This window comes from Cylas formicarius, unplaced genomic scaffold (assembly GCF_029955315.1).
Source record: "Cylas formicarius isolate icCylForm1 unplaced genomic scaffold, icCylForm1.1 PGA_scaffold_4__25_contigs__length_36172078, whole genome shotgun sequence".
NCBI classification, from domain to species: domain Eukaryota; kingdom Metazoa; phylum Arthropoda; class Insecta; order Coleoptera; family Brentidae; genus Cylas; species Cylas formicarius.
In genome coordinates, this window is record NW_026844334.1 from 34,732,985 (window position 1) to 34,749,902 (window position 16,918).

The window sequence follows — 16,918 nt, forward strand, 5'->3', positions numbered from 1 at the left end:
AATGGGATTATCCAAGGGTGGTCATAAACATACAATCCAACAAGATTATTATTTATTATTTTCTATTACGGACCACAATTTTACCTGAATTTAAATTCCGAAACTTTAGGTAATAATCTTGTTGCATTGTATGTTAATGACCACCCTTGGATAATCATATTCAAAAGCAATTGGTCACTTTCTTATATCTACGAACTGACCATAGAGACCTGAGTCGCGGTTAAGATTGTTAGGTTGTTTATAGATTGAACCGGACATCAAATTTTATTCGATAAAACTAAAATTCTACCAACGAAAAATCCGACAGTCTATAGAAAACCCCTCAAACAGTATATAAGCAGGTACAGAGTAAAATACGAGTCAGTTTCAGTCAAGCTCTGAAGAAGCCAACAGGATGATTGGCGAAACGTGAGCAAGTTCGACTCAGCAAAAACCGTGTTTTTTTTTGCGAAAATGTACCCAATCGTGTCAATATCGTAGAAAAAGCATAGTATGCAGCACGTTCGGTAAACTTTTTAAGTCACTGTTTATAATACACTCGCTCGGCTCGTGCCAAATAAACTCATGACTCAAATGCCGTTTACCACACTTGTTGCATAATATACTATTAATAACATTAATCTCACTCAATAAATTAAATATAGCTAAAGTTTCATGTTACCACGTTACTTCTGAGAATATATGTATGCATGTGATTCGCTGGACACAGGAACTATCGTAAAGTAATTTTAAACTTTTATGAAATAGCTTTACAATTCAATATTAAATTAATAAAATTTCCGCTTTCCAATGAATTTATTTCAATTTTCTTTTTAAACCATTGTAACGATTCCTCATTTGTCTGATTTTTTGACACCTTGGTATACATATACACGCGCTATTTTCCCTTAACCCCTTGAAATATTCGACCCGCGTCCGTCTTTCTTATAACGTAATTTTCATAAAATGAACGTAATTCATCTATAACCTTCATTGGTTTCAATTGACTAGACACAAAATTTTCAAATAATATAGTCAATTCGTCAGATTTGCCAAAAATTTCATTTCTCAAAATAAGCTTATTTTATACTGTCCTTTCTGTTTCTTTTCTATTTTAACATATTCACTAAGAACTTGCTGGCCTGGATTTACCTCTGATACGTCAAATTTTTCATGTTCTGCCTTCAACGCGTCAATAATAAATAAATGACTATTTTCATAAATTAGTGTGTTTATCATGTTTTTTGATGATACTAATACAACCGACGTGATGCTGCAATATTAACATGTGAGTGTGTGTTTTAAATTCACCTGTAAAAAACTAATGTTTCTTCAATTTGCTTCTGAAACGTCAACACTACTAAGTTAATTGTTTTTCCACGGTTTTCCCGCTTTAAAAAAACTCACCGGCACTGACATGACTGTGTGTGGACGAGTAATTGTCATACGGCAATATAGTTGATGCTTTCTCCTAGTTTCTAGTTTCTAAAAATGAAAGGTCCTTGTAGTGAGAATGAAGATAGAGTTGAAAATGTGCTAGGCAGACTTCGCAATCAGGCTTCTTCGTTCTATTGCGCCAATCAAACCTTACTTGGCGGGGAACGATCTTAATAGATTGGTATATCTGACGAAATCTCTATATTTGTCGTTGCAGAAACTTTTGTTACGATTATGACTCGGACGAAAGTGTAGGCGAGTGTAACTGAGTCTAAAGATATGCCAGTAGTGCTCCAACAACAAATAACTTAATTACGATCCTGCTATTTTATGCATTTTGGGGTCAATAGGGATGGGCAATGCCGTACTACTTATCAAACGGGGGTTTAAGTAGTGGCTAGATTGCGTGTTTTAAATGTCAACGAATTGGACGTCGGTTAGATACTTGGAAGTTGACTCCGAGTGCTGTGCTTCGGGATCTGGAAATGAAAAATTGCTGGCCATTTTATACAAGTAATATGTTTTGTTGGTTTTGCTTTGAAATTTCTTTTCCTCAAAAATATCTAATGGGGTGCGCTTAAGAGACATTCACGTATATAATTTAAATACTTGGAAGGCAGCTACGCTACAGCAGCTAAGCAAAGATAGTTCTAAGTTATCGACGTTAATTACATAATTTTAATACCGAAATATTTTATGGCTTTACAATATTGACTTTGAGGGGCACATCAAAAATGTCTAGCCGTACTGTCTTTTGTATCAATATTTTCGTGTCAAAATAGTTGGCGAGAAATTTTCCGGAGAACCATGCATTTTTGCACCTATAATTTTAGAGATCGCTTATATCACACTGTAAAGATTTAAAATCAGTGTGGGTACGTTACTATATATGATTTTTCTTACATGTAATTTCGAGCCAGATGAAGCAATTGATGTTTTCCCTGTCTTACGTTGGTGTGGCTACAGATATTGAAATATCCTCTCCCTCAAAGCTGATGATGCTAAGAAAGAAAAGCCGAATCCTTCGAAGACGCACTGCTGAATGCGTTACGGGAGTGGAACCTCTTGCTTCTTGAGCACCGTTGGTGACGTCATGATATATCTACGGAAATCTATGAAAAAGAAGTAGATTATTTTTTCATTTAAATGCAAGTTCGATACACAGAGACAAGTTTTGCTGACTCCCTTTCTAGTGAATGCGGTCATTATGCCGCTCGAGCCGACTATCCCTCCGTAACCATAGGAACGGCCTGTGCCCGGAGAAAAGAGCCCGCCGCGAAGTACAACTACGCAAGTTGGGCTTAGTATTTTTTTATTCTCCTTCCGTTTATCCATTTTGTTAATTCTATTCTCTGTGCCGCACTTTCTTTTCATTAAAGTTCTTAACCAGAACTTCGAGTTTAATTTCACTGCCGTTTAAACTCCTAAGACAAAGATTTTAACGTCGAAATCATAATAATTTGTATAGAAGCGTTTTGACATTAAATTATTCTTTTTTAACAACAGCAGATGATGTCACCAGTCCTCGAGTGCCACCAAAACATGTAGAAAGGCGTATCTGTAATGATGATGACGTATAAAATCCTCCTGTGTCACGAATGCATATCGACGTAATCGTTGGTGATAACGCCACGAAGATGTATGAACGTTTCTACTATGCCGCCTGAACCCCCTGCTAAAATTTGACGATACCTGTATGGGGTATAAAAAAAAGATCCATTTCCATGAAGTTTTATATTACATATATAACTATTTTGGGGAAATTAGGCAAACTTTTGAAGGTATTACAAATTGTTCCAAATATTTACTGCCCTCTGTCGATCTTTGAACGCGGATGTGTTGTTTAAATTCTTTGGATCCTAGTCTTATATATAAACATTTGATTTTGTTGGTAAAAAACTTACGAAAAAAAAGTTTCTATGGCGATTTATATTAAATGTATATAACTATTTTGTGAAAATTAGGCAAATTCGTGATTGCACCAGGATTATAATTTAAGTTTATTTGCATTTCCTCAATATTGACTGCTCTGCTCTCATTTTGTTGGGGAAAAATGGAGTACGCGATGAAGATACGACAAAATTGTTATATTTTGATATAATTAGGCTAGATGATAGTACAGGGTGCGGCAAAAAGGTAGGCAAAATTTCAAATAGTGGTTGTTCGGTTTGTAAAACACTATGTACGCACTCGCGTTATGCAGACAAAAGTATGCAATTTTCAGTTATCGACATGGCTTGAAACGGAGTGCATCGTGTTTTCGTTGTCGAGGAGTTTATAAGAAATGGGGAATCTGTAATAGCGACGCAGCGCGCCTTTCGTAATCAGTTTGATGTTGGTCGGCATGGCACGGTTCCGGATGGAAGAACAATTCGTCGGTGGGTTTTACACTTCAGGGAAACAGGTTCTGCACTTAACCGAAAATCTACTGGCCGACCAAGGACAGTAAGAACACCGGAAAATGTGAATGCAGTAAGAGTTTACGTACAACAGTCTCCAAGGCGTTCAGCTCGTAAGCATGCAGCTGCTTTGAGAATTCCCGATAGAAGTATTAGAAGGATTTTACACGACTCACTCCAGCTGCATCCGTACAAAATGATGGTAGTGCAGGAATTAAGGGCAAGAGATTTTGAAACCCGTACAAATATATTCTTCAAAACATTCCCAGAAGCGCTGTATTCGTGTCTAGCGATGAATCTCACTTTCACCTCTCGGGTACCGTAAATAAGCAAAATTTCGGTTATTGGCAGCAAATAGTCCAGAGGAACTTCATGAGCGACCTCTTCACAGTCCAAAAGTCACCGTCTGCTGTGCAATCTCGGAGTTCTGCCTGTTGGGTCCTTACTTTTTTGAAGAAGATGGAATAACGGTAACAGTCAACGGATAACGATATTTTGATATGCTTAACAATCTCCTGCGTCCAAAAGTGAAAGAGTTGAACAACGATCAAAGAAAACATATTTAGTTCCAGCAGGATGGTGCTACATCGCACACAACGCGTCGTTCACTAAATCTTCTTCAAGAAATGTTCCTGAACAAAGTGGTGTCTTTACGGGGTGATCTTGGCTGGCCTCCACGTTCGATTGATTTGTCGCCTTGCAACTTTTTTCTTTGGGGTTACCTGAAAGCCAAAGTTTTCACAGATAGTCCGCGGACTTTGGGAGAATTAAAGGCAGCCATAAAACAAGAAATTGCCTCAATTCCCCAAGAAATGATCCATCGGGTAATGATGCGCTTCCACGAGAACCTACAAGAGTGCATCGACAATAATGGCCGTCATTTAAGAGACATCATTTTTAAAAAATAACGTTCCTAAATGGCATAAAATGTACATTTCAAAAATAGTTTAAAAAATGTTTCCTTTATGGAGTTTGGTTTTCATTAACATCCCAAATAGTACCTATCATTTTGCCGCACCCTGTATAAACAAACGGTTGTTGTTCCTACATATACCAATCTTTTGCTTTAATTTTTTGATGTTATTAGATAGTCTACGTACTTCAGAGGTATTTCCGAAACTTGCTGTGCGGAGATTATTACAGGTTTCATTGTTGAAAATAACGTTAAGATTATAGGTAGATGAGTGATACCTACTGATTGTTAATGTGTGAAAGCGTATATACATGTTTCTTTTTCCTACATATTGCGTTTTGCTCTTTAATTTTTTGAAAATAATTTTGATTCGTTTCGGTGGATTCGTTTAGTTTGACTCCTTAAATTTCTGTTTGTGGTCCATATAATAATAAATTTTGTTTAATAACACTCGCGAGCATCTTTCGCCATATCTAACACAGTCACGTAGTTACTTACGTTGAATTAGTCATCATCGCGACTGTGTTCATACCTATCCAAAATCTGGAATGTGATGACATTATGCAAGTACTTAACGAAATTTAGGTTACACTAGAGGTGCGACACTATACATCCTTGCCGTACATCTCAAAGAATTCTGACCTGTGTAGTCAGGGCACCGTCCAACGAAAACTGTGCTGAGTGGTGTCAGTACATTATTTCAATGCACCAAATGTCTTTCTGGTCCAAGTCAAGCTGTCGGGGCAGCTGTATAAGTGTGTGATGATGAACTTGGTGGAAGATCTATGAAACATAAACATACATTTTTCCGCTGGTCATAGCAATTTCAATAAATTTCTGAGTTATTGGTAAGAATCCCATTTTCCTAATAAAACCTGTAGAGAAATATGCAATCTATAAAAACGATCCGTTTCATAAGAAATTTTGATGAAGTATTAGTATTACCATGAAAAACAAATTAAAAATAAAAGGAAATATCGAACAATATTATAACAAATATTTTATAAACGAATTTTTTTACCATGAATAATACTAGCTATAAAAAATTAATAACAATTATTTTAGAGGATTTTTTAAATATACAGAGTGTTTTCTAATTGAATGTCAATGATTAAGGGACGATTTTTGGGCCCATTTGGAAAAAAAAACTTCATATGAATATATATCCTAAACGTCTTACCTTTTGAGGTACAGGGTGGTAAAGTTTTCAAAAATGAAATATACTTTATGAATAACTACATGTACTATCTATCAAGAGGTATTATTTAGTATCCATTAATTTTAAAAATACACAGATATTGATGGTACGCCACTGATTTTTCTTAAAATAAAAACTATTCGTACAATCTCCAATCATTTCTAGAGAAATTTAGTTTTATAATTTTCTCAATTCGATTTACGGTTTTCGCTGCATCGTCATAACATTAATATAACAGCATGCAAAGTAATTAGTTTTTAATTTAAAATAAAAACCGTGCGACGGATTTAAAAAAAAAGGAAGAGACCAAATCAGCTCATAAAAGAATGCAATGTCAGTGTTTGTTTTTAAGGAAATCAGTGGCGACCATCTACGAACAAATAATATTTTGGTTAATTAGGTCGCCACTGCACTGGTAAAATCTAGGACTTTCTTTTGTGAAAAATAAAATATGTATCTAAAGCAAAATATCTAGTTTTTAGTTAGCAACTAGTGTTATTCAAAAAAACAAAATATTAGGAGACTGTTCTCTTTTCTTTTACAGTTTTAATGAAATAACATAACATCTCAACAAGTTAAATAATAAACGATTCATATTTACATTTATTTTATTTATTTTTCATAAAATTTACGTACTTTGTATTCGTATTTTGATTTTTTGAAGTATTTCAATAAAACAGATAGACAATTACTTAAGTAAGAAATAATAATTATAGTAATTCTCTGCATGCTGTCATGTTAACGATATTGCTATGAGCATGCAGAGAAAGTTTTTATTTTTTTAAGAGAAAACCGCATATCGGAATGATTGGAGATTCTAAGAATAATTTTTATTTTAAAACTTTGATACATAGTACATGTGTACCAAACTTTATTAAAATATGTAGAATGGAATTACAGATATTAAAAAAATATATTTTATTTTTGAAAACCACCCTGTATCTCAAAAATTAAGCAGTTCATGTTCATATGAAGTTTTCTTTTTAAAATCGACTCACAAATCGCCTTCTTAATTATTGCCATTCAATTAGAAAACAGTGGATGCCGTTTCTAAATGAAGTATTGCTTTTGGAACAAACTCAGTTTCATTTAGATACTGTACACCTTCGCGTATTTGGTCTCTGGGTTGGGTGGCTTGGGTGGGTTTATTTTTGAATTTCAGATTTGTTTAGGAGCAAAAAAAGTTAAGTAGAGTTAGGTCTGGGCTCCTTGGGCGCCAAGGATGATCACCGTATTGACCAATCCGTTTCCTATGCCTCGTACTTAAATAGTTTTCTACGGCAGAATTTTAGTGTTTAGGAGCACCATATTGCTGCCAAAATAAATTTTCTCGTTCTTCTGGTGGTATTGAAAGATCAATTGAAGGTTCAGTATCGTGCAGCAATTTTAGGTACCACAGAGAATTTAAATTACCTTCAGTAAATTCTTTCGTCATCAGTCGAAGTAATGTCATCAAAAATATTTTGGTTGAAATTTCTGCATACAAAATTATTGCAGTGCTCTAACATGAAATTAAAATCCCACTGTTCAAGGTTCTGCGCTGGCAAAAACTTGTAGGCCTATCTTCAAAGTGCAATAGAATATATAGTTGCTTTTCTTTACTGAGTATCTGACGAGTTTTTTTTCTTTTTGTAGTGCGGGATGCCTGTCCTCCTAAACTGACGGTGTATATTGTAAAATGTTTTTTTCACTAAAATTTGACTCCATTGAAACTTATTGATGTACTTTTTAGCTTCACTTTTATTACTTAATAAATTATAACACAATATGAATTTTTCTTTAATAGTAAATATTATGAACCAAAAAAAAGGTAATTAAGAAAAACAATTGACGGTGTAAATAGTAGATGAAAAAAAGGTCAAAATTATTTACTATTATAAGATCAATTGTTGCTGTCAAGACTTACTATTGTAGAATTCTACAGGATGTCTCAAGGTTCCCTGCAGTTATTTCAAGTGTGTATTTTTTAATATAAAATATCTCCTTTGAATTCAATGTTTTGGCGAAAACGACCACTGTTGGGTGTAAAATTTACGTACTTTATCTTTTATTTTAGAAACATGTTATCTCGACCATGCTGGAGCGACATTATACTCCGAAGAGCAGATTAAATCAGTTTGGTCAGATTTAGCCCAAAATATTTACTCCAATCCCCACGGTAGGAGTTTATCCAGTCGTTCGTCTGCAGATGCTGTGGATTTAGTGAGATACAAGTAGGTGCTACACATAAGACCTGCACGTCCTTGTAAAATCTTAATTTATTTTTCAATTCTGATATGCGTTTTTATTTAATGGATCTCTTAAAAATGTACTAACACCTTGTTTTGCTTATTGCTTCAACCTAGAGTGGCTTGCAGCCGTAGGTGAGCAAAATTGACTTAATAAAATGACCTTTCCGCAGACTGGATCGCTGTATAATTGGGTATTTCAAGGAAGGGAGTAGAAAAACATTATAATGGGTGTTTTTTTCGATGTATAGAACTTTAAGTTGGCATTACTGTTCAAGATGGCTACCAATTTAACAGCTATCAAGTGATTTATTCTCAGTTTGGTTTGGCAATTCATCAATGAATAGACTCACGCCTGAACAACTCTTGCAAATAGTGCAATTTTATTTCGAAAATAATGGTTCTGTGCGGAATACGTATCGCGCACTACGTCCATTTTATCGTTTTTTTTATTATTAACCATGGAACGTTTTCGCACCACGTTTACTCTTATTGATAAGCATTCCCAGAGACGCCGTACGGTGCGTACAGAAGAAGCTATTGCTGCTGTGGAGCGTAGCATTGAGGAAGACCCGAATGAGTCCATCCGCCATCGAGCACAGGAATTGGATCTGTTTCCATCCACTTTATGGAAGATTTTGCCGAAGGATCTTGGTTTACGTGCTTACAAAATCCAAATCGTGCAAGAATTGAAACTAAACGATCATCAAGTAAAGCGTAGATCGTCGAACGGTCCCAAAACTAGATTGCCGTTGTTTCCGATTTGGCTACGTCAACAAACAAAACTGCCGCATTTGGAGGGAAGCCAATCCTCAAGTGTATGTCGAAACACCCTTACATCCAGAAAAACTGACTGTTTGGTGCGCTTTATGGGCTGGTGGAATCATTGGTCCGCATTTCTTCAAAAACGATGATGGCCAGAATCGATTTATTGAAAGACACGTTTGGTGACCGCCTAATTTCACGTTTTGGACCTGTGAATTGGCCTCCAAGATCTTGTGATTTAACACTGCTAGACTATTTTCTGTGGGGCTATGTAAAGTCATTGGTCTATGCGGATAAGCCACAAACGCTTGACCATTTGGAAGACAACATTCGCCCTGTTATTGCCGATATACAGTCACAAATGTTGAAAAAGTCATCGAAAATTGGACGTCCAGATTGGACTACATCCGCGCCAGCCGTAGGAGTCATATGCCAGAAATCATATTTAAAATGTAATGCCACAAGATTATCTTTCGGATAAATAAAATTCATGTCAATCGAATAATCCATCGTTGTTTTATTGCAATTTAAAGTTCTATACATCGAAAAAAAAACACTCCTTATTTTCACAATATTTTATTAAACTAACGCTTAGGTTGTTTAAAGCATTTCGCAATACGTGTCGAGTGGATATATAAAATTCATCAGTCAGCCATCTGCGTGTTAGCTATGCACTTCGTCGGCTGGTCCTGCTGTATAACTCGCCGGATTTATTTATTTTATGATGGATCTCTAAATATGAGGAAGAAATAATGAAATTTAAAATCTTCATGTCTCAATTTTCCTAAATGGAATGATTTATATTTTTGTTGTTTTAAGTTATTCCTTAAATAAAATGCCTCTCTTTATTTTCACCAATTTCCTTTTCTATCTCTCGCGATTTTCAAGATAATTTACATTTACATTGCATTAGAATAAAATGAAAATAAAATGGCAAAATGGAATACGTTTCTAATCAGCTATTAACAACTGCGTTGTCACAGAAAGAAATTGCGTTAATTATTATTATTATTATTTAGTATTGTGGCTATAGACGTACTGTTATTATTATATATCAAATTGTATGCACTGTGGATTCAACCTAGATACGAAGATTATAAAACAATTTCCACCTTTGGTCAGTGGCAATATGGTAATATTTTATGCAACAAGTGGGTGGTCATGACCTATTATTTTGGAATTTAAACAGACACACCAGGGGGTAGTTAACAAAACAACTTAACCCGTAATAATTTCTTCCGCTTTTATATGGTAAGTCAGAAGACTTACACACAAAATCCTAAGCGAAATATCCCTGCGAAGGACCCTTGACTAAATAAAATATGATTATTTTAGAAGCAAAAGAAAAAACTCCGTGGGCCTAAAAAACCGTAAATAATGCGTTTCTCATTTATTTTCCAAAAAATAAAATTTTGATATTATCAGTTGTTTTAATCAATGTTCATTCGCGAACGCAGAAATAACCATAAGATTTCAAAAAGTTGGTTAATGGATTAGAAAGAATCGTAGCAGTCTAGAAAAACCTAACTTTTTTCCAATGGCCGTCACGTCACCTTCTCTCGTGTATCCAAACAATGGCGTAGTAACTAAATGCACTTAATATTAGTAACCAAAATACCACGAAAAAAATTCAGCAGCAAAATGTCCACCTGTAGTCATTTATACTAGTGTAGTTCAACCACAGATGGACTTTCCCGACCAAAAGCAAATGACTGTTTCGTAAATTTTTGCAAAAATAAGGCACTTTAAAATAGTTTGCGTGAAAGAATTGGGTGACGTAGGACCATATCAGTAGGAGGAAGGAGAAATTACCGCTTCGTAGTTTCGCTATTGAAAGTAGTCTTGCATATCAACATTTGTGTTGAAAAACACGTTCATTCAAATACTTACCCGAGTCACCTTATTTTATTTTTTTTAACGGTGTGTCGACGGTACCTTTTTTTCCTTGAAGACATTAAATAATTAAATAAATTGTTCAAATCAAAAATCCAAAACAAGTCAGGTTATAGCAATTTGGTCATTTACGTTTAACCAAGTTTGACGCAATATCATTGCTAGAAAATCATACTGCCGCCGACATAAGGGTTCACTATACGACGTTTGGGCAAATGCACAAAAATCCTACATTCCAAATTAATGACGTAAATTTTGAATCATCTAAAATGTCACAATTCGACGTTTGATCTACGTTTAACGATATCATGCAAAATAATTATTCACCGACTTACTTCTACGTGACGATAACATATTTCACATCAAAAACTAGTTTATCACTTAACGTCTCATTCACTTGTAAACTGAAGCTAGTACTCAACTTTTATAAAAGTAGATAGATGACGAATGCTTCTTGCAAAGGTTTCTGAACCACCATTTCCAAGCATGCGATTTCAATTACTTTCGTCCTCATTTTCTGGCACTCTGACCTAAGCATGATTAATGAAAATGCTTTTTTTTTCATATGCCACTTCACGAACTATCCTGTAAACTGTTCATATAGCAGCGATAGTGGCGTGAGAGGAAACATTTATCGCATATAAAATACTTACTGTTTATTCTTAAATATTTTTTTCCGTTATATGACCGAGGCGACCGGAATCGGAAAGTGTCAGTATTTGATTTAAGGAACCAGTAGTTTTATTGGTGTTCAGTACTGTTTTATATTTCTTTATTTCCTTAAAATCGGTAAATTTGATTTTGTTAGCATTGTCCCTTAGTTTATGGCTCAATAAGTAATACTATGTATCCCAGTAAGCCTAGGTAGGACGGACGGTTTAAAAAAAAGTGAAAAGGTCAAGGGAAAAAATTTAATTTACAACCCAGATCGTGGACATTTTTTACCAAAATCCACTTTCTTTCATTTATATTTTGAGATAGCATAATGATAATGCGATGTGTTTTTCACCTAGTTGTTTGGGCTTTATTTGACCATTAATGGCCACATGTTGCATTCATTTTTTGGCAGATTAATGTTCGTGCAATTAGGTCAGAAAATGCTGCCAGGTGGTAAGATAAGCAATTGCATTCGGGTCGCAGATAGCGTGAATGATAGCTTGTTCTTTTCTTCAAAAAACTCCCACGCGTTAATGTATATTTTGTTTATATTACATTATATTAGTATTTATTGTTTATAAGGAATTACATTTCTACAACAAGAAACCCGCATCAGACTTTACATAAGCCTAAAGAAAACAAAATAGTAAGCTAATAGGGATCTATCAGCATGTGATTTGAAGTAGACAGATACAAATTATCCTTTTTTACAGGCTACTGTAATACTATTTACACGTCGTCTGGTTTCGCTCTGCGTTAGTTGTTTCAGTGAATCTCTGAAGAATTTGGCGAAACGTCAGCAAGTTCGATTTATCAACAAGCGATGCAGGGTAAATCCGGAAGATGTATCTATTTTTATTAAAATACATTACGCCTTTTTGGAGATATGCACATTTCTTGCAGAGATAGACTAAGAAGCATTAAACAAAATCAACTGACACCAGTCACGTGGCCACTTTCATAGCGCCAAATTCAAAAATTTCGACATAAAAACGTGACAAGTGATGATATCGAAAAAAATGGTTTGCATACAAAATTTAGAAGGAGCGGTCACTTATATAAACATAAGTTACAAATACATAAAATATTTGCCAGACGTAGCGAGCAATATGAGAGATACTATGCGATGTGTACTTCTAATTTCTCTTTATACTAATAATATGTATTACTGTTTTGCTGATGTGTCCAGATAACGATAATTTTCTCTGTTCTGAATAGTTTCTATTCCTGTTTTATGATTTATTATAATATTTTTTATTTTTTCTCCTATATACGGTTTTCCGAGCGAGCCGTTTTAATTCTCAGATGTTGGACGTAGACTGTCTACGTCCAACATCGGAGATGGAAGGACCTCTGAAGAAGCTCGCCACTCGTGCTAGCGAAACGTTAGGAAGTAATTCCAATCGACGACGGCCTTTAAACCCGAATGAAGATAATAGCTTCTCAGTTCTGTACTTAGGTCGGATGGCAACACTCTCTTTAGTCTGCGAACTTCACTGACATCACTGTCGTTTGCCCTCAATCGATGTACTGTTTCCTTGACGAATTCCAGAGAAAAGTCATGCTGATCACTTCCTAAGGGACTAATAAGGTGGCACTTCTTTTGGAGCTTTATTAAAATAAAGAAGAAGAGTTGTTTTCCAGCAGTTTCATCTGACATCCTTTGGGAATTTTCCCCAAAACTGACTTCTAAAACTCTTTTTTCTCTAGTATCTTGCTTAAGGTAAAGTACCATTGAACTGGTGCGACATTGTTTAAGTTGAATACAGTAGCGAAGGCATTTACAAACTATATAGTTGTAGTCCCAACTTTATCGATATTATAAAGATCTTATGCAAGAATGCTTCAGCCACTGATTGACTGATTTCTAGAGAAAATTGATATTACATTCGCCGTCTTCTCTATGCTGATCACTTAGTTTTATTTGATGCTTTCAGATTGAAGGAAGATTAAAACTTAAAAAAATATATTCAGTTGGACAAATTAGTAGCTAATATCCCAGAATCCCAAACCATTTGCCTTTGGAGTCTATACTCTCGAAAAAAGTATTAATTAAGTAATAAATTATCATACATATTTCCGAGTTAGATGATCTCATTAAGGTGTGCCATACTGAACGTTGCAGTGCATGTAGTCCCAGTAAATGAAATTCTATTCTACATACTACTGTTTACAAATCTCCTGGATTTCTCATGCGTCATTGTTGATCAATCGAATTTGTCACATCCTGTTGGCTTCAGCACAGCTTAATTGAAACTGATTTGTATTCTACTCTGCACCTAGTTATATACTCTTTGACGGGCCGAGCTAACTGAAAGGTGGTAGACGAATTGATTACATGCAAAAAGTTTAGTTTGGTTGAATAAGATGTGATGTCTGGTTATATGATGTTCTGAAAAAGTTTTATTCAGTTTATTTGCGTAGTCTTAAGTTTACTTTATGTTCTTTTAGTTTAGTTGACATTTGTCTCCCTGTTTCTCCAATCCTTGGAACTCCTCTCAAACTAAATTTTATTTTTGATGGAACGTAAATGTTGAGAGATTTTTGGTACTACATTGGTACTAACATTATATGAGGCGTTCAGGACAATAGATGTAACACACAGTAAAGTGAAATGTAAAAATTGACTACACCACCTTTCCTCTATATTTACTAGAGAGCAGCACATAAACCATTATTGCATTTAAATATTGTTCTCGATTCTTTAAAGCAAGAATGGACTAAAGCGGGTTAGTCCATTTTGAGTATTTTGGGCTTAGTCTGTTATTAAACTGTTAGCCTCATATGTCTGTAATGCTTTGAATGGAAGGAGAAACTACAGTAGCCAATGTAGGTTTGCTTTGGAACTTAGTTCCTTGGAGAGGTTATTTTGAAGTGTGTTTTATAATGGCAGGAGTGGAAATTATTTGTGAAAAGAGCAGATGTTAATTGTTATAATTCCTTTTCCAATGATTCGGGTTGCGATGGTTTTAACCTCCTATAAAAATTTTTTGTCAGATCGCAATGTCGAAATGCACTATTAGTTTCTATTTCAGTTCAATTAAGAAAATATAAGAGGGATTCTTGAATATAAAACTAAATAAGTATCAATAACGTAGCGTCTCCAAATCTTACATTTATGTATTTTTGATGACTTGTAAGAACTGAGATCACTTAGCTGCGACTGATATTTGATCATAAATTTGATTGTTGCAAGAAAAACATAAGCATTTTCAATTATAATTAAAAAAAATGATTTCAGACTCTTGGATTTGAATACACCTGATATTATGTTTTGAGTTTCAGGGTAGGAATTTTGGTGTAATGGTTGTTGAAAGAAGTGAAATCAATTAAGTACCAAACTATCAGTTTTCTCTATATAGAGTTTTAATATGGAAGCTAGATTTTTTCTAGAGAACAGTTTGGAGCAGGTTGGTGCTAACAATAGGCCGAAGGGGGGAATTTTCGTTTAAGAATATATGACATTCCGTAACAACGAGGAATTTTATAATCGGAGTACTGTTTACATCGCCTGTTTAACACGAAGTTAGAAGTAACAACTGTAGATCAACTGAATCTAGAATCTAGAATAGAACTAGAATCGGCGCGGATATCTGTGCAGGTTTGCCCTGCACTGCAAAACTCGCATCAATGAATAATATGTATATTTTTTATTTTTGCCTTTTCGTCGTAGTTTTTTGTACGTATTAACTTTTGTAAATTCTTGTTTTATGAACTAGTTAGTTTTGGTTAGTAAATGTTATAAAGAATAAATAATGACAATAATAATAAAAGTTTGAACATGGTTCCCTTAATTTCCTTCTTCATTGCCACTGAGTCGTCTCTTTTTTGTTGAAGATTGCCTTTTTTAAGGGTTCTTGACTGCTTCGAAACAACTTCAGAAGAATATTCAGTTATCTTCACATCAGGAGCCACGCATGCCCTTAAAATAATTGCCGAAACCTTCGATTTTAATGGAGGAACTTTGGCGTACTTAGAGGACAATCACACGTCTGTACTGGGAATGAGAACTTTCGCGCCGAATGTGAGAGAAATAAAAGTCGAAGAAGCTTTCGCCTTACTGTCATCGCCCTATGTTACCGGGAGTCTCACAAACACGAGAAATAACGCGAATTCAATGTTCGTATATCCGGCACAGAGTAATTTTGCGGGTAAGTGTTTTTTAGTTTTAATTCTAATTGATCCAAACTAAAAACTGTATGTGTGTGAGTTTACTATACAAGGTTGCCCAAACTCGATGGTATATTAGAAGTATATGAAGAATGTTCCAACTAATGTATTATCCGCAATTAACCCTAAATATTTAACATTATTTACTTGTTCCAAGGGTGTAATGTGGATAAATATTAACAATACACCTTTATACATCTTTATTTTTTCTTTAAAAACCATAAACTTTGTTCCATTTATATTGATTTTTAATTTATTACTATACAATAATCAACATATTTCTTGAGGACAATGTTGACCTCTTCTCATGTGTAGACTAACGCAGTATCGCCGAAATTAAAATACCGCGCTTTGAGATTGGCAAGTTTTAAGATTAACACATATAGAGAGTACAACAGCAGCTCCAGGATCGAACTTTGCCGCACTCCCTAGGAATTCGACTGTTTATCACTTTTAACATTATGACACCCAAATTTTGTTGAATTATTTAAATAGAAAAAAATAATGGTGTAAATGCCAAAGCATCTAACGCGTCGCTGAAAGTTAAGAATAATAGTAATAAACCTTCATTTCAATTCGCTTTTACCGAAATAAAAGTATAAATGACAAATGACAATAGCGATTAATCCATATAATTAACCAAAGTATTTTTCAAGTGAATATGGTTCTAGTGTCATTTACATGTTTTGACAGCTTTCTCAAAGTTTCTGATTGTGTTAATACATTTCACAGAATTTGGGAGATGGTTGTGTATCCTAATGCACTTAGAATAAGGTTCTTTCTCAGTTATTGAAAGTTTGTAATTGTAAAGCATGATATTCTGGGTTCGAGTGTTTAAAATATGTAATATATTATCGATGAACTGATTTTTATTCTTGGATATAAACATTTGACTTTCGTAAATATAGTTTGGATACACAGTCATTACTTGAATTGCTTAACGCTTTCTCTACAAGAGTCATTGATCTTATGTATAATAAAATCTCTTTTTATGTCAGAAGCTCTACTGTTTACTGTTTAATTTTGTACGTACAATTTGTATATTAGGGTTCCGGTCTAGATATTGATAAATTTGAACTTCTTACAAATTTGTATTTTCTATGAACTCATGATTTGTTTTATTAAACTATACATGTTCAGGAATCAGGGGAAATTTCGTTTTACTGCTATTTATTATTAGTTTCATATCATGCGGCTATCTTTGGAAAAGTATGATTTTATCCAATTGAATGCTTTACCTCTGATACTCCATCTCTCTATTTCATTCAACAAAATTTTA

At 34.5% G+C, this 16,918-nt stretch overlaps 2 protein-coding genes across 4 annotated transcripts in view; one reads left to right on the top strand and one right to left on the bottom strand.

The window, feature by feature from the left end:
• LOC132701219 (chaoptin-like) overlaps window positions 1-16,918 on the bottom strand; it is a 701,991-nt gene that overhangs the window by 16,654 nt on the left and 668,419 nt on the right. The window lies entirely within an intron of this gene.
• The window catches only part of LOC132700927 (molybdenum cofactor sulfurase 3), a 62,794-nt gene that overhangs the window by 10,221 nt on the left and 35,655 nt on the right, over window positions 1-16,918 (top strand). For 2 of the 3 annotated variants that reach the window (XM_060668522.1, XM_060668521.1), the window contains exons 3-4: window positions 7,983-8,139; window positions 15,322-15,620. In XM_060668522.1, the coding sequence (XP_060524505.1) occupies window positions 7,983-8,139; window positions 15,322-15,620 (456 nt within the window). The remainder of the gene's footprint in view (window positions 1-7,982; window positions 8,140-15,321; window positions 15,621-16,918) is intronic. The other variant, XM_060668523.1, reaches the window with a different exon arrangement.